The sequence below is a fragment of the Mercurialis annua genome, linkage group LG3 (assembly GCF_937616625.2).
Source record: "Mercurialis annua linkage group LG3, ddMerAnnu1.2, whole genome shotgun sequence".
NCBI lineage: Eukaryota > Viridiplantae > Streptophyta > Magnoliopsida > Malpighiales > Euphorbiaceae > Mercurialis > Mercurialis annua.
This window is the reverse complement of record NC_065572.1, coordinates 1,125,144-1,151,058: the sequence shown is the minus strand read 5'-3', so window position 1 is coordinate 1,151,058 and position 25,915 is coordinate 1,125,144. Positions and strand designations below refer to the sequence as shown.

At 34.7% G+C, this 25,915-nt stretch overlaps 4 protein-coding genes across 4 annotated transcripts; 2 read left to right on the top strand and 2 right to left on the bottom strand.

Moving 5' to 3' along the window:
• Window positions 1-4,851: 4,851 nt before the first annotated feature.
• On the bottom strand, window positions 4,852-5,452 carry LOC126675546 (uncharacterized). Its single transcript, XM_050370201.1, has 2 exons — window positions 5,191-5,452; window positions 4,852-5,132 (listed from the first exon to the last, which is right to left on the bottom strand). The coding sequence occupies exons 1-2, from the start codon at window positions 5,450-5,452 to the stop codon at window positions 4,852-4,854; spliced, it is 543 nt and encodes a 180-aa protein (XP_050226158.1).
• Window positions 5,453-8,405: 2,953 nt separating this feature from the next.
• Window positions 8,406-13,336, top strand: LOC126673144 (serine/threonine-protein kinase haspin homolog). The gene is made up of 14 exons (XM_050367137.2): window positions 8,406-8,742; window positions 8,811-8,909; window positions 9,493-9,583; window positions 9,723-10,324; window positions 10,948-11,071; window positions 11,161-11,279; window positions 11,408-11,519; window positions 11,738-11,830; window positions 11,904-11,965; window positions 12,047-12,177; window positions 12,264-12,334; window positions 12,424-12,476; window positions 12,773-12,839; window positions 12,963-13,336. Exons 1-14 carry the CDS (start codon window positions 8,579-8,581, stop codon window positions 13,089-13,091), a joined length of 1,917 nt encoding a protein of 638 aa, XP_050223094.1. The 5' UTR covers window positions 8,406-8,578; the 3' UTR covers window positions 13,092-13,336.
• A 3,163-nt stretch (window positions 13,337-16,499) lies between these two features.
• LOC126673146 (glucan endo-1,3-beta-glucosidase 12-like) lies at window positions 16,500-19,066 on the top strand. Its single transcript, XM_050367141.2, has 4 exons — window positions 16,500-16,723; window positions 16,827-18,200; window positions 18,282-18,444; window positions 18,532-19,066. Exons 1-4 carry the CDS (start codon window positions 16,657-16,659, stop codon window positions 18,716-18,718), a joined length of 1,791 nt encoding a protein of 596 aa, XP_050223098.1. The 5' UTR covers window positions 16,500-16,656; the 3' UTR covers window positions 18,719-19,066.
• Window positions 19,067-20,186: 1,120 nt separating this feature from the next.
• On the bottom strand, window positions 20,187-24,978 carry LOC126673153 (nuclear envelope-associated protein 2-like). The gene is made up of 6 exons (XM_056105230.1): window positions 24,740-24,978; window positions 23,826-24,176; window positions 23,584-23,691; window positions 21,418-21,879; window positions 21,198-21,299; window positions 20,187-20,810 (listed from the first exon to the last, which is right to left on the bottom strand). The coding sequence occupies exons 2-6, from the start codon at window positions 24,027-24,029 to the stop codon at window positions 20,640-20,642; spliced, it is 1,047 nt and encodes a 348-aa protein (XP_055961205.1). The 5' UTR covers window positions 24,030-24,176; window positions 24,740-24,978; the 3' UTR covers window positions 20,187-20,639.
• Between the last annotated feature and the right edge of the window lie 937 nt (window positions 24,979-25,915).

Below are 25,915 nucleotides of genomic sequence, written 5' to 3'. Positions count from 1 at the left end.
AACTGGTCTATGTTGGGGAGCGGATAGCTGTCCTTTGGGCAGGCCTTGTTCAAGTCTGTGAAATCGACACACATCCTGTACTTCCCGTTTGCCTTCTTTACTAGGACGACGTTTGCCACCCATTCAGGGTAGAAAACTTCGCGGATAAAATCTGCTGCCTCCAAAATGTTTACTTCGTCTGCGATTATCTTCTGCCTCTCCTCAGTGAACCTCCTCTTCTTTTGGACTTTGGGTACACTGCCTGGGATCACGTTCAGTTTGTGCGACGCTACTTTGGGATTGATTCCCACGATCTCCGTTGGTTCAGTGGCGAAAGATTCCACGTTCTTTTTCAGTATCTCTGTTATTTCATGTGCTACCTTTTCTGGTACCTCTGTGCCTACTTTGACCATCTTGGTCTCAGTTAGGTGAAGCTCTTTCATGACGCCTACTGGTTCTGCTCCTTGTGACTCCTCCTCTTCTACTGCGTCTCCTGGGAACGCCTCAATAGTCAAACTCTCATCTTCCTTTGTTGTTACCAAGCAGCATTCCTTGGCCATCTCCTGGTCTCCTCTGACCACTACTATCCCAGCTGGTGTTGGCATTTTCAGGGTTAGCAGCCTGATGCTAGTTACTGCTCCCGTCTGGTACAAGAATGGTCTGCCCAGTATGCTGTTGTAGGCCAGTGGAAGGTCTACTACATTAAACTGAGCATGCATCTTTTTGACTGGCCCTTCACTTCTATTTCCCAATTCTACATATAAACTTACTGTCCCTTCTGGACGTATTGGTGCTCCTCCCAAGCCTACTAGTGGGACTGAGGACTTCCGCAGGTCTGTTGTTGAGCCTTTCATCTCTTTGAATGCCTCCAAGGTTAATAAGTTCACGGAACTGCCTTCATCTACCAGTATCCGTTTTACTAGGTGATTCCTGATTATGGCTTCTATCACCAACGCGTCATTGTGTGGTCCCTTCACGTGATGTCCATCGTCTGGTCCGAATGATATCTCTGGGATTACTTCTCTTTCAATTGTGAACACCGTGGCCGACCCTCTTCTGTTTCTTTTCTTTTTTTGATTATTGCTGTAGGGCTCTCCTCCTTCTATCACGTTTACTACGCCTGCGACCTCCTTCTGCTTCTTGTTTTGTTCCTCCTTTTCTGTTAACTCCCCTTTTCTTTTGTCTCCTGGTCTGTCGTTGACAAACTTCTTCAAGAGTCCAGACTGGATTAGCTGCTCTATTTCTCTTTTGAGGTCCCAACATCTGTCCGTGTCGTGGCCATAGCCCTCATGGAAGCGACAGTATTTGCTCTTGTCTCTCTGGATGTCCGGGTCCATCTTCCGGGGTGTGTTGAACATCACTCGATTCTGTTTCATCCAGCTGAGTATGTACACTGGGGCTTTATTCAACGGGGTGAAGTCGTAGGGTCTGTGCCCTGCGCCATATCGCTGAGTCCGTGGCCGTTCTTCCTCCTTCTTCCCTCGATATCTGGAACTATCCTGTTTGGTGTGCTCATGTTGTTTCGTGAGGGTTCTTCTGGCTTCGTCTAGTTCCACATATTTGTGAGCGATCAGCATTAAGTCTTGAAAGGTGGTTGGCTTTTTCATCAGGATCTTGTCACGGAGTTCTTCAAACTTTGTTCCCATCTTCATTGCTTCGATGGCTGTGTCATGGTTCAGGTTTTCGATTTGCACTGCTTCCTTGTTGAATCTTTCTACGAAATTTTTGAGGGTCTCCTGCTCTCCTTGCTTGCACTTCCTCAAGTCGCTGGAACTCTTCTGCATGGGGATATTTGTTCTGAACCTTGCTTTGAATGCCGATGCTAAGTCGGAGAAGGAACTTATTGACCCTGCCTTAAGACATGAGTACCATTTTTGCGCCGATGCTTTTAACGTCGCAGGGAACACTCTACAGAGCATGGGATCAGTCACATCTTGTAGCATCATGATCGTCTTGAACTTTGAGATGTGGCTTTTCGGATCTCCTGTTCCATCAAAAGGCTCAAAAGTTGGTAGTTTAAACCTCGAAGGGAACCTTACCGACTGTATCTCTGAGTTGAGTGGGGAATCTTCGTCCTCTCGCTCTTCCTCTGCTCTCTTGCCTTCTTTCTGATATTTCTTCATGGCGTTCTTAATTTTCTCGTCAATGTTGCTCCTTTCGTCCGCTCCCTTCCTCTTGTTGGATGAATGGCTTTCCGCGTCTTTGCTGTGTTTCCCTGGCATCTTGGTTCCTTTTGATTTGTCGTCTTCGATTACATGAATTCGACCGCTATTCCGCACCGCTGCTTCTACAACCTTCTCCTGGGCCGTCTTATCTCCCAGGAGCGGGACTGCTCCTGGTCCCTTGTCTAGCTGCTCCTTCTCCTTTTGTAGTATGGGCTCCGATTGTCCTCTTCTCGGTGCGTTTCCTCTTTCTTTTTCCTTGGTGACTGGGGGGTCCTCTCCACGTCTAGTTCCTACGTCAACTCCCTGATTTTGATTTCCTGCGAATTTCTCCTGATCTCTTGCTAGTCCTATCAGGTGGTCCTGGAAGTCATTGATGCTCTTCATTACTGCCTCATGATAGAGGGGTGGCATAGGCACCCCCTGGGGTACGTATGGGGGTATCTGCGCCGTTGACGTCACTATCCCTTCTGTGTCCAGAGACGGGAAAGGAATAGGCTGGACGGGTCGCGGATACCCTGGTTGGTTAGGTTGACTCCACGGATAGTAACCTGGATACCATCCTCCTGCCTGTTGCTGATAGGTCATAGATGGCTGGTATTGTGGAGTGTAATATCCCCACGGCGAGGTTGTGTTCCTCAGTGGGTGTATGCCCTGAACGTTTCTCATCATGGGCGGTGGTGTGATGTCGTACGCGATCCCCGTGGTTGCTGGTATGGTCCCACTGGAGATCGGAACGCTAATTCTGATTCCTCCTTCGGGTATCAGGGGTGGGATGATCGGACCACTGCTTGCTGGTAAGCCTGTTGTTGTCACAACCACTCCCGGCGGTGGTGGTTCTTCTCTTCCCTCCATTCCGTCTTCAAAACCAAGATTAAAACTTATATTAGAAACGAATGTCGTTCCCACAGACGGCGCCAAATGATGGTTTTGATGATCGTCTTTGTCACTATTGTCGCTGAGCTCCCACCTGCTAAGATCAACAGGTTAGAAGGATTCGAGCCGGTGTTGGCTCGAACACCCTCCGATGCCTAAGTCAGTCTCTGGTGAGGTATCAGTGAAAGTAATGATCAGAAGTGAATCTGAGAGTTACCTGGCTTAGGCTTCGTCTATATATATATTGCATAGTCTTTGTATCATAATAGGATTGTTTCTCTATTAGTCTCAGTTATCTCTTTGAGATTCGCCTCTATCCCTGATCTTAAGGGATTTCGGTGTTATCTTGATATCTTCAGCTGTTATAGCTGCGTACTGGGTCAGGGACCTGAATAGATAGATCAGTCTCTGGGTCCATATTCAGGGCCGTTGTAGTGAGTCTTGTCCCTTGTTCTGGTCCTTTATCCATCAGTGATTAATCAGGGGTTCATACCATAATCATAATTACAAATGGGTGTTCATTTATCTTTTTTTTTTTTTTTTTCAAAGGCTAAAAACTTTCATTGATAAAATGAAAATTACATAAATGAATAGTTCTTCAACAAATTGAAGAGCTAATCTAGAATAATGATGAGAGCTGTTTGATACAGTCATCGAATAGGTCTTTTCCAACCATCAAAAGGTTACCCAAATACATAAATATTAAAAATACGATCTTGAAGCCGCTTGATTCTTGAAAGCTAGATCTCTTGAAAATTCATGTTTTCCGATCTTCATCTTCAAAAAGATAAATTTTTACCTCACAACACCTTCAATCATCAAGAACATTCAACTAAAACTTCAACAAGTCTTAATAAAATTTTAGATCTAGAAAAATTTATAAATCTAAAAAGACACAAATATAAAGAAAGCCGTAGAAATAGTAATAATTTGGGCGGAGAGAAGATGATTTTCCGATTAAGATCGGAAATCACCTTCTCCCACCCTCTACAAGATTAAAATGAAGAAAAAGTTTTAGAGAGAAGGGAGAGCTTTTTTTTTTTAGTTGAATGATTAAGGACAACATTATTAGGTTAATTCTATGAACCAAATCTTCATAGGTGGACCAGTGACTATTAATTAAGATCCATTATCTAGATGACGTTCCTGATTAATTTTGCACCGAATTTGCTACTATTACTGTTCTTAACCACTTACTAGTAGAATCAAGATACGATGGACTTAGAAATTGCTTAGCCTAATAAATGATGATTAATCTATATTAATGAATACTTGGACAGAGATTATACATCAAAAAAGTTATATCCATCATCTATGTAGAGAAAATGAGAAGTTGGTTAGTCTAATCTAATTTGAAATTATGAAAATGAAACCTTAACAAATAATTAGGATTTGAAAGAAATATCAAACCATATGCTAAATTCATGTCATAGTGCCTGATTAAAATTAATTTTTTGACAATTTTTAGTTTATTCTTATTGTAAAACTCTTATTTTCTTGTGTAATCATTTGAAATCTATATGTTTACTAGGATAACTTGCAAGTTGGATTTTGACAAGAAGAGATTTGGGTGTATGTGGCATGGGGAGTTAGGTAGTACCGCTCAATCAAAAGTTCTACAACTCCACTAATTGATTTAAATATTAATTTAATCCTTCAATTTATACGCGATTAGCCATTATTACCAATGATAATTTTTTTATCAATTTATCCCATAAATTTATTAATTTTATCAATTTTTTTTGGCAAGGTAGCAGTTGTATTAATATCGAGAAATAAAAGTACATAATGATTGTTTGTCAGAACGAGATAATAAAGATTACAATAATTACTCCTAAAAAGGAGGCTTTAAGAACTTTTTAGCCACTTCATAGACCATCCAATTACACATTCGCTTAACATATGCAAAGTCGCAAGATATAAACGACGATGATAAGCGAACGGTATCAAAGATTATGACTTTTATTGTTGACGGAATATCCTTTTTGCCTTGAGCTGCAGAGATCACATTTAAACAATCACCTTCAATAATAATATTCCTTAGACCAAGTTGAGAAACAATCATAATGGCATGCCGCATCCCCAGTGCCTCCGCAATTTCAGGAGATACTATTCCTGGAAAACGATGAGAGCAACAAAGTGATGTACCCTGAAGAATTTGAACAAACCAAACCAACAGCTGCAATACGGTTACTAATACTTAAGGCCGTATCAAAATTTATTTTGATCATTCCCGGCGGTGGAGGCCTCCACCGCTGAACCTGCCGAGTTGAACCATTAACTATAGCCGAAGATTGATTATTCAACACATGAGCAGATGAAAATTCATGTAATTGTGCCAATGCTCTGGAATTCACTTCTGAGACTGTCCACTCGAAATTGTTAAAACACTTATCATTTCTTGCAATCCATATTCTCCAACAAATTACTGCCATCAAATTACGTTGAAAGGAATGGTAAGACCGTCAAAAACTTTTACCCACCAGACATTAAATGGGATTTGACCAAAGCAATCTGAACGCAACATTAACTCAGAATGGAACCATATACTTTTTGCTAAAAAACATGAATAAAAAAGATGTTCAACTGATTCTTTAAATAGACTACAGATACGACAAGTCGAGGGAATTGAAGGACATTGCACTTGAAGATTCACACCCACTGGAATTCTGTTTAACAATAATTTTCATATAAAGATACAAATTTTCGGCGGGACTTTAAGACCCCAAACACGTGACCAAAAATTTTCAGCAGTAGATGAAAGATTAGTGGTAGAACTATGACCATTCACACTACTAGATAACAATAGTTGAGAGGCTATATGGTATCCTGATTTGACCGAATAACGACTATTTTTAGTAAAGGACCATAAAAGAGACATAATAACTTGAACATCAGAGTCTTGAAATAAGTGGGAGAGTAAGGGAAAATTCCAATGAGGCGGATTGGGTAGTATAAGCTGATTTATTTGAGAAATATTAAATAATACATCTGACCTGGGATTAGTCATGAATGAATAATTAGTCGGGAGCCATGGATCCTTCAAACAGTTGATCATAGAACCATTTCCAATTTGCCAATGTATACCTCTAAGTAACACCTCTCTTCCTTTAAGAAAACCTTGCCATGTCCTATAATTGTGCTATCAATTAATTAATCTAATTTTTTGTGGTGAATGAACCCCTATAATTGTTTTGAAAAATAATACATTTGGTTTACTGGATAAAAATGATGATGTAAGGGAGTAGTTTATAAAAAGAATTATTTTTAATGTTAATTGTTTATTGTGTATAAATTTGTGGAGCAAATAAATATTTAAGTCTCCTCTATTATATCTATCTTTTGTAAAAAAAAATCTTATTTTTTTTAGTTAATTAGCGAGTTTCCAAACAAGGCTTTAAGGCATTAAAAAGAACTACTAAGAAATTATTTAAATTATATATATCCAACCAAATATTTTATTTTTTATCACAACATATTATATATTCAATTTTCACACGTTTAGGCATCAATTAAATTGAGTGTTTAAAAAATGTAACTTTTTTTATTAAATTCATGCATTTCAAAGTTGTGAATTTTTTAGATTTAATTATTTTATTCTTTTAATTGATTATAAAATTTATGAATTTATAAAGATAATTTTAAAATAGTCCTTCACATGAGAATTCAAATGAGAATTCTAGAGGATGATGAGTTCTCGTAATTTTTTTATCCTATCAAACAATTAATTTGTATAACATTAATAACTTTTGATCATTTAAAATCTTTTAATTCACAATATGTCTTAATATTTTTTTTTTTATAAATAAAATTTGGGGCATGAGAGTCAAACATTTAGAAGGACCAGTAGCATAGTCCTAATGTTTGATTAAACAAATAATTATAATGATAATCAACTATTGAACTTGGGTTTTTATTTGTCAATTAGGTTGAAAGAACTTGGTTTTAAGTCTAAATGCAATTCTCCTTTGGATGACAGGTTGACGCAACAATTATCTGCTTTGATGCACTGTGTGCCCTAACCTAAGGCAATAGCTATTAATTAATTTAGCATTATCTATATAATCCATGCAAATTTAAAGATTAGGTATGGTTTTATCAAAGTGTCGCATTTAAGTATTTAATTTAATTTATTAAATTAGAGCTTAATTAATTGTCGTATTTGATTGTGGGACATAACAAATCCGGGATTATATTCATCAAGAACTACTACATCAATAGCCTATCTTACTTATAGTAATCTAAATTGATTATATTAGCAAATAGTTTTAAATTATATCTTAAATATTTGTGAATACTTTATTTCCCTCCTACGTAATAATGCTCACAGCAATTACCATGCACAACATAATAGACACCATGGCACACACATAACTTAATTTCTTAATGTTAATCAAGTTTATGTTTTGAGTATGTTACAATTGATTACTAAGACTTTAATTTTACTTTATGTATTTGATATTTTACATTTGATTAGCATGACTTTAACACGTACTCAAAATAAAATTAAAGCTTTAGTAATTAATTTTGCCAATTTTACATACTATATTTAACAATGTTTATTTTATATTATATTATTTGATAGTTATTTTAGTGTCCCATTTAAGGCTAATAATCAACCGTGGCCATTGTACTTTATCCTTCCTATAAGTAAACCTTTAAAAAAAAGATAAAAAGTACTATAAGGTTCCTATATTTTTAATTATAATTAGAAAAAAGATGGTTAAATAAATAAAATAAATTATAATCATAAAATTGGTAAATGTTGTAAAAATTAAGGGTGTTTTTGAACCTTTTATTTGTGCCAAAAATAAATTTAGAGGCTATTTTGTCATTTTGGAAATTTGGAGATTTATTTTTTGTGCATTTTACCTTTTCTTTTCTTAAAAAATGGCTAACTGGCTAAAAAGACAGCGCAAGAGGTATAAGAGCCGTGAATGAGCGCCGCCACAAAATATAGGAATTTACTGATACTTTTTGAAGTTCATGAGGTTTACTTATAGGAAGGGCAAAGTACAGGAGTGACGGTTGATTATTAGCCCCCATTTAAATAGATATATTTATTGTTAAAGTATTTTTTTAATTTTTATCCATTTTAATTAGTATCTTTTAAAAAAATTATTGAAATGTTATATATTTTTAACACAGTAAAAGGATGTAAAAATAAAATTTCTTTTATTTATTAAATTATTTAATTTTTTTATGTAAATAATTTTATCAAATAAGATAAACATATAAAATAGCTTAAATCCTAAGGTAGAGCGAAATACATTTATACTCGCCAGTATACGAGCATCTCCAAAAAAATTTAAAAGAGTTAATTCTTTAAATTAAAGAGTTTAATAATAAATGAAAATTTCTGTAAAACTCTTAAATTGAAAAAATAGGTTTGAATTTCTACACAACACTAAGCTTTAAAACGATAACGTTTAATTAAACGGCACTCCCGCTTATATACTTGATTCAAAAAATTATTTCTTCCTCGATTTCTGAGTACCGGTCTTGTCAACAGAATTAATTTGTATGATCAACTCTAATTACAGTTTAATCCTATCATAATCATGGGCTCTAATCCTAAAGCAAGTGCCCTATGGGCAGAAATGTTAGCTGAAGAATCAAATTACAAAAATCAGAATCAAAAACCGAACGAAACCGAAGAATTGCTGTATTACAGAAGAAGACGCTCTCAAAAGACCCCTCAAGATCGTGCCGATTTGCGATTCTTGTAAGTTTTTTTTAGTAATTATATTCATCCGCTTTTAATTTGTTAATTTTGTGTTTGTGTGTGTGCAGGAATCAATCGGATTCGAATAAGGAGAATCGAATTAGTTTGGGCTGTGCTGGTGCTGGTCCTGTCAAGAGAATTAGTTGGAATCGTGCACTTTCAATCAGGTTTGTGTTTGGATTAATTTTGATTTTACTCTGATTTTGTTTGGAAATTTTAAGGATTGGATTGATAATAAGTTTTGTAAGCTGTTATTGTTAATTTCATGGTCTTACTTAGTTTTTTAAATTTGAATTCAAATGTTGCGAAACAAATTCAAACGTTTCACCTTTTTAGCTATTGAAGGCAAATGTTTACAAATGTTACGAAACAAATCCAAACTTTTCAATATTGAAAAGAAATAAATACACCCCATCTACTTGCGAGCAGTGGTTAATTAGTACATGTTTTAATTTAATGGACAATTTAGTCATAAACTTAGTTTTTTTCCTTATCAATTTGCCCCGGTTTAGCATAATGATTATTATTGGAGGTGGGCAACACGCGCCGAACCAGGTGTAAGAATGGATAAATTGATAAAAAAACAAGTTTCGGATTAAATTGACCATAAAATTAAAATTTGTGCTAGTTGGCCATCACTTGCAAGTTGAGGGTACAAATTGCCATCTAAGTTCTTGTTCTTCTAATATTTTATGTCCTTTCTTCTGCATTTCATATTCTTATGGTTTAGTTTTGTCGTTTTTGGCACAGAGGAAGAGTAAGTATTGCTGTTACCGCTTGTGTGCACAATAGACCTCAACAGAAGCAAGCAAAAAGAAAAGGAAAGCCACCTGTTCCTAAAGTATGGTGTAATCACATTATTTTTCAATTCTCTTGCAGTATATTTTGTAGTGTTGTTTCTGCATTTCCATTTGTTAAGCTTAATTTCTGCATGTTAACAGTTTTTGTTCTTTCATGCTGTTTCATTCTGGTTTTAACAGAGAAAGGCTGAACAACCTTTAAATTTTGAGAAAGAAAGGAAATACTTTCAAGAGGTTGATGAATTTGATTTGTTGGAGGAGAGTCCTTCTCCCAAAAACTTTGGTACATGGATCACTGGTAATCAAGCAAATAATGCTCCTATACCACGTTTGTCATCAAGATTACAGAACTGGCTAATTACCAAGAAATTAAAGGACAGCTCGGGGATGTCTACCACACTCTCAAAGCTATTAGAAGAAACTCCAAAGATGCCACTGGAACCTATTTATGTTGATGATATCAACACTCCAAATTTGAAAACCCCAGAAAAATCATACTTTAAACCCAATTTAATTTTGCATTCTGTTCGTAGAAGAATTAATGAATTATTACTCACTAATTATGTGCCTGAAAGGAGGTCCAGTTTACAAAGGAGCAGCACTATGTTGTCCCGTCTGCGTGATGAGGGTTTTAAGGATATTGAATCTGCGATAAAGAAACTATCTTTAGCTTCAAAATCTACTTCCGTAGATCATGACTGTGTGGATCCATTTTCTTCTCTCTTAGCAGTTTGTGGACAGACTGCCCCATCAACTTTGCTTGATGTCTTCTCCAAATATTGGTTTGTCATAAATCCTTATTTAGAACATGCTAGTGTTTTTTCATTTACTTTTTTGTTATTTGCTCAGACGTGCATTACAAACAAACTCAGTCAAGACTGCTTTGCTGTAAGAAGAAGTTTATTTATACTATGTTCCATTTAATCAAGAAAGGTTTTGGTAGCTAGTTTTTTTGATTTCTTATTTAAACTGTATATTGGTAGCTAGTTTTTTTTATTTCTTATTTCCAAGTGGTAGAAAAGGTTTCTGGTTTGTATTGAATGAGTATTAGGTAGTATGAGAGGCATCTAGTGTTCTGCTAGAGTTTTCGGGAGTGTTTTTTTTTATAGGCAGTTTACCCAGCAGTACTAGTTGTTCTGAGTGATGCTTGATTGTTTTCAAATAATTGCATTTAGAGTTTGGCTAGGCAAATATATTTATTAGCCAGTTTTCTATCAAATAAATGGTTCAGGGATTAGCCCATTATCATGTTTCTCAGGTAGTTTTGGCATTTGTTATAAACGTAGCTTCAGCCTTCAGGTTCTCTATGGTTTAGCATTTTTTGCTTACTTCCTTTGCACTGTATGTTGTTTGACTGCAACTCCTGGATCTTTGAGCTAACAAGAATGGAACTGTCTTGACTCAGTGACCCACAAAGTATTACCAAAGTTGGTGAAGGAACATTTGGAGAAGCCTTTAAAGTTGGTACCACTGTCTGCAAAATTGTTCCATTTGATGGAGAGTTGAGAGTAAATGGAGAAGTGCAGAAGGTATTAAAAATTGTTGTATGTCCGGTGATAGCTTTCCCTTGGATGAGCTTTGTTTTCCTGCTAAACCATATATATTTTTCACATTCCAGAAATCAGAAGAACTTCTTGAAGAGGTTGTACTTTCTAGAACTCTCAATCATCTAAGAGGACACGATGGTGACGCGGCTGATGCCTCCAATGCCTGTACAACTTTCATTGAGACCTTAGAGTACGTGTTCTGTGCTGCTCCAAAGTTCTTTTTCTTGCAACTGCTTAGCATCTATTGGACACAACAGTGTGCAAGAAGTCCAAACCTTGTCTTAGTGTGCATTAATCTATTTTTTTCAATTTCCACAGTTTAAGGGTGTGCCAGGGTCCGTATGAGAATGCATTGATTAAAGCCTGGGAAGACTGGGATGATAAACATGGATCAGAAAATGATCACCCTAGGGGATTCCCAGAGAAACAGGTCTAACTCCGCCTATAATTAGAATCGATTGACATAAATGTGTGCTTTATTGTTTACACTAATTCATGCACTCACAGTACTCGCAAGCATGCATCTTTTATGTAAATATGCACATAAATTTAGTTGGCCGGAAAGCTGAAATATGTAAATTGCTTTGGTCCCCCATTTGATATTTAAAATGTATTTTATTAAGTTATTTTATTATACATGAATTGCAGTGTTATGTTGTCTTTGTACTACAACATGGAGGCAAAGACCTTGAAAGTTTTGTTCTATCAAATTTTGACGAGGCTAGGAGTTTATTGGTTCAGGTAATTTTTTTCTTTAAGGCAATTCAATGAGATCTCATCTGTTATTAACTTACTCCTGTATTGTGCTTTGTAGGTTACAGCTGCCCTAGCTGTTGCAGAAGCAGCATTTGAATTTGAACACCGCGACCTGCACTGGTCTGGTTATTTATGCCTTAAATTATGTCAGTGATGTTGTAGCCTACTCTGTGAGTGAATGTTGAGCTGTTTCTGTTCCAGGGGAAACATTTTGCTAAGTCGAAATGGCTCTACTACAGTGCAGTTTCTCCTCGAGGGGAAGCCAATTTCTGTGAAAACATATGGATTAGCAATATCAATAATTGATTTTACTCTCTCAAGAATCAATACTGGTGAATGTTCTAGTTTCATTACTTTGTGTTAGGACATGAAGATTAATCTTGTCCGTTTTAGTGCTAAAATATTTTTATGTGCACAGGTGAAGATATTCTCTTCCTTGACCTATCATCAGATCCTTACCTCTTTAAAGGTCCAAAGGGTGATAAACAAGTGAGCAACTAAATATTGATTGCGGACACTTTTATCTGATTCAGTATCAGGATATGGTCTAATCTAATGTTTCTGTATATCACTTGCAGGCTGAAACATATAGGAAGATGAAGGAGGTAACAGAAGATTACTGGCAAGGAAGGTAATTATCTTCCATATTTGTAGTTTCCCTTCATTTACTCATAGAAACACAGAAATGAAAAATCCGACACTGAAAACTGGGGCGAAAGGTATTATTTACACGAATAGATTATAAATATAAAATTTTGAGTTTCAGAAGTATTGTGTAAATGGAAACATAAAAAACATAGGACTCTAGAAATTTTCATCCAACATAACCTATCACATCGGGCATTAGTCTGCCAATTTACTCAACTATTTGATGTTTTTGGAAACTTTTATTAATTTTAACCCCGCTCTGATCTTTGTGCTGTGCAGTTTTCCTAAAACAAATGTGTTATGGGTGATGTACTTGGTGGATATATTACTTCAGAAGAAATCATTTGTAAGTCTGTTTACTGATAATTACCAGAGATTATGAAAATGAATAATGAATAGAGAAAAAAACCAATATCTTCATTATCTTACTGAACTGCTGGTCTGCTAAAAAATGTGGATGTTACATCAGGAACGTTCTTCGAAAAATGAGAGAGACATGCGATCCCTGAAGAAACGTCTCGACAAGTATAATTCGGCTAAAGAAGCCATTTCTGATCCTTTCTTCAGTGACTTGCTTGTTCATCAGCCATGTCAATGAAATGGAGAAAAAAAAGGTTAAAGTTAACATCTTGTTCCTTTAACAATGTGTAGGGGCCATCAGTAGAGAATTCTGCAAAAAAATGGTAGGAAAAAACTAATTATTATCTTAGTTCTGTAGTAATATCTAACTAACTTAACAGTTTCAAATTCACAAAAGGTTCCTTAGCATATTCAACTTCAAGATTTCTGTAAATATCACATTCTGAGAAAAAAAAAGGTTTATTTGCATTTTAAATTTCAATATTTCACTTTTGCAGGGATTTAATCACATTTTTTAAAACGTTACGTCGCACATTCCAACTTTTTAATTTTTGACATTGTGTAGCATATTTTTGCTTTTACACTTTGTAATTTTATATTTGGTGAAAAACAAAAAAGATTATATAATGCAAAAGCAAAAAAAGTTGAAATGTATGATGCAACATTTTAGAAAATATATAATTAAATTGCTATGAAAGTGAAACGCTGAAATTCTATATGTATGTAAATAATTCAAAAAAATGTTTTGAATCCTTTCAAAAAGAGCACACGTTCTTTTTTTTTTATTTCTTTTATACAGGTTACATATATATGTGATTAATACAGCTGTGTGTGCATAAGTGCATTCAAAGCATAAAGATGCGGCTAATGACATCATAACCCATTAGCAGAAAGTTACTGAAATGAAAATTATATCTGTTTTTGGACCGACTTTAATCATATTTTTGCCTTTTATCATATGAAAACATGTTCTTGGAGGGTATGGACTAACACATGGATAATTTTACAAAGAAATTAAAGGGATCAGATCAGCATATATACTACTTTCTATCTTTTACTAGAAATCCTCATGGTGTGCTACAAAAGTTGTGGACATTTTTTTTACAAAATGAGTGTTATTTTGGCTCTTTTCTTTCCTGTCTATTATTAAGCATCACGGAAACGTAAACGCTGAACGGCTGCATTACGGACTGACTACAACAAGTGAAGCTTTTTAGACTCAAAATGAGAAACGTCGAGATAATATATCTTCTATAAAAATAGGATTAGAGTTTTATAAGTATGTTCAAAATGAAAGAAATTTTCGTGTCAATTCAGTTATAATTTTCATAGGATTATGAATCATTTCTAAATGGATAAAGTTTATACTACATTAATTTGTTGTTGATTACTAAATGAAGAACAAAACAAAAATAAAAGCAAATCTGACATAAATAAAAAGTGCCCATATCTCAGTTAGGGTTATATAATTATTTTGCATGGCCACAAGAATAAAATGAACCTTATCAGACAGCAACAATATGAGCTAGTCAGACAAGGGTGCTTTTGACATCAACTTGAATTAAGAGAACCACACAATACCTTATTCCACATGGGCATGTCCCCACTCCCTGGAATAAATTAAAATTGGTAAAATACAGTTTTGAATCCCTACACTTGTCCATTTTTAGCATTGAATCCGTGTATTTTTATTTATAAATATTGAGTCTCTACTCTTTTGATTTCATAGAGATTAGGTCCATCCATCACAAAAATTAAGTGCATGTATTTTATGCGCGGTTACTCTCGGAATAAGTTTTTTTTAATTCATCTTCACATTTTAAATTTACTAAAAATTTGGTGCCTATGTTTTTGCTTTTATCAACATTTGGTTCTTTTAATGATGTTCATATATTCATTAATTTGTTTAGTTGCCAAAAAATAATAAAAAATTTGAGAGACTAAACTGATTTTTCCTCTAAATTGATACATTTAATACATTATGATATAACGGAAGGACCCAAAATCTATAAAATTAAAGCGTAGGCAAACATTGTTGACAAATAAAAGTGTAGGAATCCAATACCAAAACTAGGACAAATACATAGACTAAACTATGCTTTTTGCTATTAAAATGACAGCATGTCAAATATATGATAGTAAGTGAGATTATAGTATCTTCTTTATTTTTGCTTTGTCAAACCAACTCTAAATCCTTAATGTCTTAGGTTAATGGTTGATGACACCAGCCTTTATTTTTGGATTAGTATCAACTAATCTACATGCATGCATTCTTTTGCATCACCTTCACCATTTCTGCTCATCATATCCAACTTTTAGCTACATCAGTATACACTAATGGATATGAGACAAAGGAAAATACTATAAAGTTTGAACTTATATGAGTTAATAATAGTAATAGTTGTTTAACAGCTAGATTAAATTAATTGTGAGATTCAGAAATGTATACCGGCAATATTATCTTTGTACTCAGTTGATTATTAGTATATTCATTTAGTAAGCCAGAAAAGTAGAATTTTTGAAAAGTAGAATTTTTGAAAAGTAGAATTTTTGAAAAGTAATTTCTTTTTTATAATTGGGAGTAGAAGTGTTTGTGGGAGGATTTGAACTTACGACTTAGCAGTTTACTGCTTGACATTTATATTATTCGAGATATATCGCTCATTGGTTTTGAAAAGTAATATGTTTTTCAACCTTGCTTTTTAGAAAGTAGGGAGTAAACTTTTCATGAACTTAATTGGCCAAATTGAAGGAAGTTGTACTAGCTAAGTAAGTGTAAAATATTGACCTTAGGTTTGCACGTAAAATAGGAAAATGTGCTGCCATGCCATTACCTTACATGATAATTAAAAATGTGTGGTGATGCATGTGGAGCCAATCTTTTAAAATCAAACCGATAACTGAATCCGGACTGATTATCTGTTAATAATCCAACCAGTTTAACTAACGTTCAATCAATTAAAGGTGCAAATGAGTCGAGTCAAGCGATATTAGAAAAATTGTGATTGATTTATTTATTTTCGAGTCAAGTTTTGAATTTATACGTCAAGTGTTTTTAACTTGAATTAATGTATGGAGTGAGTTTCGAATAGTTTACGAGGGTCACATTTGCTTACACCCTTAATTGCAACTTGTCTTGGTGAGATTACTTTATATCTTGAGAGGCTAATTTATTTTTGGGAAAGATAAAGAAACATAGAAAAGCAAAAGCAAATGGATGATTCTCTACATTGTTCAAAGAATAAGCATAACAGTCCCATTCTCTATCCTTCATCACAAAGTAACATCTTTTCATTTTTAATTTCTCTTTATCATTACATATTACCGCTAGGGCTGTCCGTCAATCGGTTCGATTCACTTTGGTTAATAATCGAAATCGACCAACTGAAATTTATAAATTTTTTAAATCAAATCAAACTCTAAATTCAGATTACATTTTAAAATCAAAATTTTTACTAAACTCCAAACCGAATCGCAAACCAAACACCAAATTTTTACCTTAATACAAATCTAACCAAACCGTATTCATCAATTAACGAGCCATAGTTGCCATTTCGAGTTTTTTCGATTCGGTTTTACGGTCTGGTTCGTATTTTGCACACCTGCTCATTTTACTTTTCTCTCTGCTATACCTTTTCATTGCCACCACTTTCTTTAAATCTCTGCTCTTTCTCTAACTTGTCTCTTTATTCCATTCCAATCTCACTGCACATTGTCTTTTAAGCTCAATACCAATTTTCATGAATCTTCATAATATTCCAGTTCTTCGCTTCTCTCTCTAAAAACCAGAAAACACTTCTGCCATGGCCAAACTATCTTCTCAGTGTCTCTTCTTCCTCTTCTTATGTCTGCTCACTCTCTGTTCTTCAGGTAAGCAGTCTGTTATATGAAAGTTTGAATCTTTTTTGAATTCTGTATTGTTATTTGCAGATTTGTATAGTAAAGATTGTATCTTTTTGTTTGTATTTTTCAGGTACTAAACTGGGCTTTCTCTATAATGCTAGAGAGAAGAACACTGGAGATTCATCAATTACCAGAAAACTGTCAGTTCTTGAGGAAAATAAGGTTTATGTATCTTATGTTAAGGTTTTAGCTGCAGATCATAGTGTTTTAAGTTCACTTTCTAGTTCAAATGTGTCTGTTCATCTTTACTTAGATGACAGTTTAGTTGAGAACTTTTTAAATTCTAAATCTTCTGCTATTTTATGGGTTAAGACCTTCATATTTCCTTTTATGCCCCGTGTCAATATCAGGAGTTTAGTGCTAAGAGGTGGCAATGACATGTCTAGGGTTTTATCATCAATGAAATTGATCAGTTCAGTTCTGAGGGATTTAGGTTTTGACAATGAAGTTAAGGTCTCTGTGGCATTTTCATTGTCATTCTTGGAGAGTTTGGATAGAAAACAAGAAAATGAGCTGAATAGGGTTTTAGGGTTTATCAAGAGACTTAGGTCCTTTGTTGTTGTAGAAGGGAGTTTTGAAAATAGTGTTGAATCAATGATTAAGAAAGCTACACTTGTCAGTTCTATACTTGATTGCGATGATGTTGATGTAGTGATGACACTCGAGTCGAGTATTGTCGATCCTAGTGATGAACAAGTAATTGAATTTGCTGCTATGGCTTTACAATCTTTAGAGAATTCTCAGATTGCTGAGTTGTATGTAGAAGTATCTTCAGTAGCAGGTTTTGTAGCGATAGAGCAGGAACAAATCTTTCATTCTGCTCGTCGCGAACTCATGAAAACTGTATCGCACGATGCAATCAATCCACCGATCACTCTTCCCTCAGACAATCCAACACCAACAATAGTCACTGTTCCTGCTACTAATCCTGTCACTATAACACCGGGTAATCCGGCATCCGCTCCTATACAAATTCCCTCCACTACACCGATTTTGTTTCCTCCTAGTAATCCTGCTGTTAACCCGCCCGTACCATTCACCACTCCGGTCTCTACACCTGCAGCGCCTATTACAGTTCCTGGGATGCAACCGATTACTAATCCTGTGACAACGTATCCTGCCCCGACAGGAAATGTTCCTGGAACAACACCGGCCGTAAATCCTGTTACGCCTCCTGCGACAACAAATGCTCCAGCAGTTCCAGGACAGAGCTGGTGCATAGCCAAATCTGGTGTCTCGGAAACTGCCCTTCAATCAGCACTGGATTATGCTTGCGGAATGGGAGGTGCTGATTGTTCGCAAATCCAACAAGGTGGGAACTGTTATAATCCAAGTACTCTCCAAAACCATGCTTCGTATGCATTTAACAGCTATTATCAGAAGAATCCTACGGCAACCAGCTGTGATTTCGGAGGGACAGCTAGTATAGTCAGTAGCAATCCGAGTAAGAATCAACTCAGTAATGTATTTTTTTCTGCCTCCAAACATTCAAACTTGTTCTAAGTTTCTTAAAAATTCGTAACAGGTACTGGTTCCTGTGTTTTTCCGTCATCGTCGTCGTCATCAACCTCATCATCGTCATCACCACCAGCATCAACATCATCATTGCCGACACCATCAACTCCAACTACAACTCCAATTACAAATCCAGCAACTACACCGTCAACTCCCATGTCTGGAGATTCAGGGTAAAGTATCCTGTCATTTGATTATTTCAAGCCTTCTATATAATTTTTGTATCTCTTAATAGACAAGTCTTTATCTGCTTTCTGCAGAACTGTAACTCCGCCATCAGTTTTAAACTCGAGCAGCCCTGGATCAGAAACCCCTACAGTTTTTGGATCTGACACTCCTCCTGGTTTCAACACTTCCACATCGAGATCAGCTTCTTTGCGTCCATTTTTCGGTAGCATCATTCTGGTAACAATATTTGTGGCCAGAACAATCACTCTGGACATATAGAAGATAGCGTTTCTCCATGTATATTAAATGCTTGGAAGCTTATGCTTCACTTACAGAGTTGCAGACACCATAGTCATTACAACACGGAAACGAAAGAATTCTGCAAAGGCTAATATAAGAGCTTAGATCCTGCTAAAGATTGAACAAACTGTGACGAACTTGCTCGGAATGTAAAGATGACTACTGAAGGTAAAATATTATTTCTACATGGAACATAATTGCATGTTTATTTATAGACTTTTCTATTAGTAGTAAGAAAGTAAGTTGGATAATAGTTTGTAGTAGTAGTAGTGCAAAAGCAATTCCATTTCTGTATATTTTTGAAGTAGTAAAGGTTCTAGTTTAGCATTTGCTTTGTTGCTTGCTTTTTCCTACTAAATCTGCCACAAATTTTTCCATAAGTAGCAGATGATCCTGCATGTAGGGAAATTTGCTAGATTCTGATTATAAATTTGCTAGATTCTGATTATGTCGTTATAAAATTATATTTTAACTAAATTTAAAACCCTTCCCAGACATGCTAACTGAATCATTTTATCACCATACAGGTCAGAAAATGCTGACCTATAAGCAAATCAGTCCAATACAGTAACATAGCTTCTCTAGGAGTGTAAATTCAAGAAACTCGAGCCAAATTCGAGTATCAATTAAAGACTCTTGACTTGCGAGCCTAAACAAATCTTTATGAACATAAAATAATAATTTATTTATTTTACTATATTATTATCTTTTTGTACTTCTCACTTTAGATGTATATTATCTTAACTTGTTGAATTTTATGTTTTATAGCAAAAAATAATAATTAAATACATCGAATATGATAATTGTTTATGCCAAAATAATTTAGGCCAAATGTTGTAAAAAGGCCAAACCTTTGACAAAAATTTCACAAAAGTCCTGATCTTTCAATTTTGTTGATTTTGGCCAAAAACTGATTATTTGGTTTCACAAAAGTCCTGACTTTTCAATTTTGTCAATTTTGGCCAAAAATGGATTATTTGGTTTCACAAAAGTCCTGACCTTTCAATATTTGGCATGCCACATAGGCGTCACATAGGCTCCACATAGGAAAATTGAAATCAAATTGAGAGTTGGCCACAATTGAAACCAAATAATTTGTTTTTGGCCAAAATCGACAAAATTGAAAGGTCAGGACTTTTGTGAAACTTTTATAAAAGGTTTGGCCTTTTTAAGACATTTGGCCAATAATTTATTAATTTTTCTTTTGTTATTTATTGAATTTGAGTCGAGCTTGAATAGATAGAACTTCGTTCGAAATTTAGTTTGATCTTTGCATAATTCAAGCTCGGCTCAGCTCATTTAAGCTTCAATAGCCAACCACCATTGACATTTATGATAGCAAACTACAGAGCATTGGATGCCACTTGCAATAGAAAATCATTGACTTTAATTTAATAACCATTTCCAAACATAGGACTTCAATATGGTTCAGCAATAGGAACATATATGATTGAAAACTACAGCAACATCTCATTAACGCCCAGAATAATTAATCATTTTGTCACCGCTAGCCGAAGCTAAGCTAAGCGCTTGAAAAGCGTTGACTAGATCCATAAATTACACTGAGAATAATACTAAAACTATAGACATTACTACAATAAACTCATTAGTTTCACTACAGTGCCATAATCTAATGAGATCCCCGACATTGAGGAGCGTATAGTTTCTATTCTAAACTCAGTTTTTACTGTAGTCAGCTGCTTCACATATGGTTGCCAAATTGTCAAATTACCAACCTTACAGTTTTAAGCTATTAACAAGAGCACAAAAGAGCACCTCTTTGGCTGTGGATAACACATTGCAGAGAATCTCTCTACTCATGAGCAGTTTTAAAATTGAATTGGCCTTTACAAGTTTCCTAAACTCTTACTTTATACACTAACTGTATAACATTATAATCTTATCGCTTTGAAAATACGACCAAGATCAACATTGACATGGAAACCACAATCTTAAAGCCAGAAGATTCCCAGAAATTTTGTTTTTCATTATTACTCACAGCTTCAGCCTGTTGTTTTGCTGCTAACTGTTCCCTGAGTTCTTTTAGTGCTTTGTCTCTCCTCTCTCCCATCTGGTACAAGAAATAGAGAACATATTAGAAAAATGACTATTTACTAGCTTAATGATAAAAATAGCGTGCGGTTAAGAAAGATTTGCCTCGAACTAGTCATTAGCATTCTACAGATTTACTTCGGACAAGAATTTTAAAAATCATATAAGGAGCTACCACTGACAGTATAGTTGTTGTGGACCATTTCAATGGTTCAATACAATAGATTGAATGCAGACACAATCAAGTCACTGATAGCTACTAATAGCTGTTAATGAGCATATGAACATTTTGGATATACAATATTCTCCTTGTATGTAAAATGGAAAATAGGTGAAATAATGTCCACTTTAGTCAAATGCCATGCCAGTATTATATTCAGTATAGAACAAGTAGAAAAACACTTACCCTTTGGAGCTTTCTCGTCTGAGAACGAGCTTCCTGAAGACAGAATTCCAACTTCAACACCCTCTTTTTCAGCTCTTGATCAGCACGTCGTTGCTTTTCTAACTGTTAACAAACACGTTGAATCTTATGAACATGTTGGTCCATAAATTTCGGACAAAAACTGAAAAAAAAATGAACAAGTAAAACAAAGTAGGTTATCAAAGTATGAATTCACATGCACCTGCGTTTCCAAATCCTTGGTTTTGAGCTTCCAGTGGGCAGACATAATTCTTATTTCATCTTTCAAACTGGCTATTTCTTGATCTTTGACAACCAGAAGTCTATTGATCTTCTCAAAGTTTTTTGGAGAAACCTCATCTAATAATTTCCTAAGTTCACAATCTTTGCCAGCTCCAGCCTTGGAAATAGCTTGCATAATGTCTTGCTCAATTCTAAGAACTTCATCTTTCAGTTGCTTTTGGGAGGATTCCCGTGCCTGAAGATCATTCTGTAAATTGTCTAATTGCTCTCCTAGCCTAGTCACGCGATCCTCATGCTCTTTTAATGAACTATTCTTCATATCTAATTCCTTTAATAATGCTAAACACTGAAGCTGAGCAGATTGAGCTGATGCAGCACTTGCATCTGCAGTAGCTTGAGTGGCTGAAAGCTGTGATCTGAGACTATCCAGCTTGTTTAGGTACTGTTAAGGATAAATTAGACGCAGAATTAGAATAAATTAACTAGTAAACCATGAGAAACTGATAACAGAGCATATTTGGTGCAACTTAAAATGATGATATTGCAGATAAGGTGTTATTTTAAACAAGAAATTTGTTCGTCCTTAATCAAGTAGTCTAAGTCATTTACAATCTCTTCTTAAATAAAAGAAAGGCAATCACCTAGAAGCATTTATAGTATGATTAAAGTTTGTATCTAAGTTATTGACACTTATTATAAATAAAATTCTCTTTCAAATATTGGCTTCTAAAAACTGGTATGTTAGGATGCCTCTTTATACATATTTTGCAATTATGTGATGATAGAAAGCCGGGCACAAAAAACACTGCATTTTATTTATTTCATTCAATATGTCAATTAAGTTCCATTTAACATATCATTAAATTCACCTTAAATCATTATCTTCAAAGTTATAGTTGCCACCCTTACTTTTTAGTTCAAATAATCATTTAAATTGAGTAGCTAAGTTCTTACATAAAAGTCCTACTTATAAGCATTTTCCCTTATAATATGTTGAATGCATAGATGCAAATATGGAAAGTATGCCTTCATGATGAAAGATGCGAGAGTTTAAAGAAATTCATTCATACTTCTGTAAAATCTTGTCACGAAAATGCTTCTTTAACGTGACAACTAATAAATACATGAGATTGTTTTGAAGAATTTATTTCAACTCCTATGCAAAAGCATCCTATAGACAAGCAGCAATTAAAAGGCAACCATCATATGCACAAAGGTGCTCTTCCTTCATGTTTCTTTCAATTACTGGTATTTTCATCCAAGAATTAATTTCTATCACACAGAGATTATGCCAAGTATTAGTCTTGTTAGGAATCGAATTGGTGCTCAGGTGACCTCAAGATTGCTATCAAGTCACTTTCACTGCTCAGTAGTGCTCAACTGATGCTTAACTCTGAAATGATGGTTGTGAAGATAATTAGGCCATATTTACTAAAAAGAGCTATGCGCAGCCAAACTATACTTACAATGATCAAACAATGATTGTAATTTAATAATTTTCCAAAAGCATATGATCTCTCAAGTCAATTTATGAGTAATAAATTTTGAGCAATTTTTGAATCTACTTCCAGGAACTGAAACTAATATTTATAGAACATCCAGAAGTTATAGATCCAAAATCTGTACCAAACCATACATATTAATGGAGCTACATGTGCTAAGTCATAATGGTTACCATGCAACATAATATCTAAGATATTTGCAGCCAAAAAATCTAAGTATCAAAAAATAAAATTTAATTGAAGATAAAATCATCACTTTTACCAATTCTGTCTTTATGTGCAAGGACACAACTTTCTTGAATCATTGAAGCAACAATTACAAAAAGAAACAATTAATGATATAAAATTAAACACTAAGGTAAACTTTTCTACTATGGGCTCCGCCAAAGAAAACAAATAATAAAAGCCAAAAAGATAAGAGTCATCCAAAGAGATGAGGACTAAATATGTGGATCATGTGATTAGATTCAAATGCACAAAGAACAATTTTAAAATCCGGATCAACTTCTAGGCATTATATGCAAATAACTTAATTAGAGAACCATGTTGACATTTTCATATTGAATCAAAAGCATGATCCCAAATCAGGAAATTTAATAGCAATGTCAAATAAACATTAAAAAAAAGTGAGATTTGAGTAGGACCTTCTCAGCAGTAGAGGCTGAAGCTTGAACCTGGCCATTCCTCTCCTCTAATCTCTTCTGCAATATAGAAATCTCTTCTTCCATGGTTTTTGCCTTGGTCTCAGCTTTCTGTGAAAAAGTCTCCAAAAATCAATACCAATAAAGAACACCACAAGACCCCACAATCAAAAAGTCCCCAAACAATAAACAAATTCAAGAACTCAAGACTTGAACAAAAAGAACCAAACCAACAAATCACATGCCTTTCTTGTTAATGTCTCTTTAAGAAATGATTGCTCTTGAGATGCAAACCGGCTACGAACTTCCTTCAACTCCGCCGCCAACGAAACAACGTTCCTTCTAAAACTTTGCTTCTTCTCATTTAAATCCTTCAATAAAGGATCAATCTCTCTACCCCCAACAGCCTCTGAAAATGAACTAGATGATGGTCTTTCCAAAACAGACATCACAGCTTCCTTAATTTCAATCAAACTGTAAGAACAAGACTAGCTTCCTTCAAGATCTGTAATGGATTGTGTACAGTGAATCAAGACTCCAAAATGAAAACCCTTTTGGTCTATCCAGCGCTTTAAGTGAAAGCTATGGTCTTTAATCTGTTGCATCATTGCATGTGATATTGGTAGTTAGGCATTTAATATACAATCACAAGACAGTAAATTTAAAATCTACTGTAGAGAGAAGCTTAAAAATTTCAAATCCAAGTAAATTTAAACAAACAAAGTACAAACAATTAACCCATATCATTTAATACAAAGAAAATTCTAGTCCAAGAGAGACATTAATATTAAATATTAATTCTATTAATTTATATGGCAAAAAACGCAGCTTCTCTCAACTTCAAGCAGCATTATGGAGAGAGAACACGTAAAGGGTCATGTCATTTTCAACCAATATAATAATTGTAAATACAGACAAGCAAGTTCAAATGGTATAAAAAAAGTACAGAAAAAATATCAAAATTCAAAAGACCCAACAAAAAATTCGAACTTTGAGAATCCAAGCAAACCAAACACTTTTATCTAATTTTCTCGGGAAAATTTTAGATTCCAGAAAAAGGAAGCCAATTCAAAAGGGTATCTAAAAAAGAGCTTGAAAAGAAAATCCAACCCAAAAAGAAAAAACGTTACCAAACAGCTTCACATGAAAAATCAATCACCTCGGGTTCTTATATCAGTGCAATGGAGGAGCTCAGGCCACCGTGTAGGGCGGTGATTGTGGCGGGATTCGATAAGATTAAGGCGATATGGAAATGGAAATTAAAATAGAGTGAGGAAGTTGAGTGACATTTTGCTGATTTTGAGCAACATGTTTTAAATTTTTACAAATAAGACAGAGAGTGTAAGACAGATGAGATTCTTACATATTCAGGTTCGGAGTATGTCTGAACCTGAGGCTCGTTTACTGACAAAAGCCGAAGCTGTGCGTTCATATTCTACGCTTTTGACTTGCTGCGCGGCAAATCTGAAATTTTGAGCTGGAATTCATGTGATGTTGACGCGTGGGTAGTTGTAAACCGTGGATTTTGTTGTCGACTTGGTTATTGGGCCTTACTGGGCCTTTTGGTGAAACGGTGCTTATCCATTTTGACTCATTTCCTTACATGAGTTGAGACATATGGCATGTAATTATAGTAAAGAAATCTCCACAATAGGCAAATAATCTATCAAGACTCTGGCTGAAGATAAAATTACAAATTAATCAAGTACACTAAAAAAATAATACTCTTTCCATTTAATATTTTTTTATATAAAATAATTTAATTTTTTATTTTAATTATCAAAAAACATAATGAAGGGTATATGAAATTATATATGTATTATTTAATATGTCTGAAAATGAGAAAAGAAAAATAAAGGGGGATAGAGAGTATTTAAGTAATATTTTTTTGGTTAAAAGTAATATTTTTTCTTCTAAAGATAGAATAGGGAATTAGTAGATTTATAAGAGTAGGAAAGTGCAATTATTGCAAAAAATAAATCAAAAATGAAACTTTTATCATTGTGGATCAATGGATCATCAGTGAAAGGAATTCTGATTAGGGCCTGAGAAGCCGTTTTGGTAGAGGAGGTCTTGGGCTTAGGCCTAAGGCACAGTTTGCGTGAAGGGTACAGTACTGTGTTTAAGAGCATTGTGGTTAGGCCCATTACATACAAATATACAGTAGACCCTTTAATAATTAATACTCAATAAATTAAGGTCTAATTACTTAAAAGAACCCCACCTTAAAACATTTTTTCGTTTATACCCTGACTTAGAAAAAAGTTCATTTGTACCCTTTTTTGATTTTTCGTTTTCAATTGTACCCCAAAATTTTATTTTTTGACAATTTAAT

What these genes read in the sequence shown, in the direction of transcription:
- LOC126673146 (XM_050367141.2), top strand. Translation starts at nt 16,657, where the DNA reads ATGGCCAAACTATCTTCTCAGTGTCTCTTCTTCCTCTTCTTATGTCTG. An exon ending in GCTCACTCTCTGTTCTTCAG is followed by an intron (nt 16,724 to 16,826) that starts GTAAGCAGTCTG and finishes TGTATTTTTCAG; the next exon opens with GTACTAAACTGGGCTTTCTC. An exon ending in CCCATGTCTGGAGATTCAGG is followed by an intron (nt 18,445 to 18,531) that starts GTAAAGTATCCT and finishes TGCTTTCTGCAG; the next exon opens with AACTGTAACTCCGCCATCAG.
- LOC126673144 (XM_050367137.2), top strand. Translation starts at nt 8,579, where the DNA reads ATGGGCTCTAATCCTAAAGCAAGTGCCCTATGGGCAGAAATGTTAGCT. An exon ending in ACTTTCATTGAGACCTTAGA is followed by an intron (nt 11,280 to 11,407) that starts GTACGTGTTCTG and finishes CAATTTCCACAG; the next exon opens with TTTAAGGGTGTGCCAGGGTC. An exon ending in GAACACCGCGACCTGCACTG is followed by an intron (nt 11,966 to 12,046) that starts GTCTGGTTATTT and finishes TTTCTGTTCCAG; the next exon opens with GGGAAACATTTTGCTAAGTC.
- LOC126673153 (XM_056105230.1), bottom strand. Translation starts at nt 24,029, where the DNA reads ATGTCTGTTTTGGAAAGACCATCATCTAGTTCATTTTCAGAGGCTGTT. An exon ending in AAGAGACATTAACAAGAAAG is followed by an intron (nt 23,692 to 23,825) that starts GCATGTGATTTG and finishes ACTTTTTCACAG; the next exon opens with AAAGCTGAGACCAAGGCAAA. An exon ending in CCAAGGATTTGGAAACGCAG is followed by an intron (nt 21,300 to 21,417) that starts GTGCATGTGAAT and finishes GTTTGTTAACAG; the next exon opens with TTAGAAAAGCAACGACGTGC.
- LOC126675546 (XM_050370201.1), bottom strand. Translation starts at nt 5,452, where the DNA reads ATGGCAGTAATTTGTTGGAGAATATGGATTGCAAGAAATGATAAGTGT. An exon ending in TAACCGTATTGCAGCTGTTG is followed by an intron (nt 5,133 to 5,190) that starts GTTTGGTTTGTT and finishes ATCGTTTTCCAG; the next exon opens with GAATAGTATCTCCTGAAATT.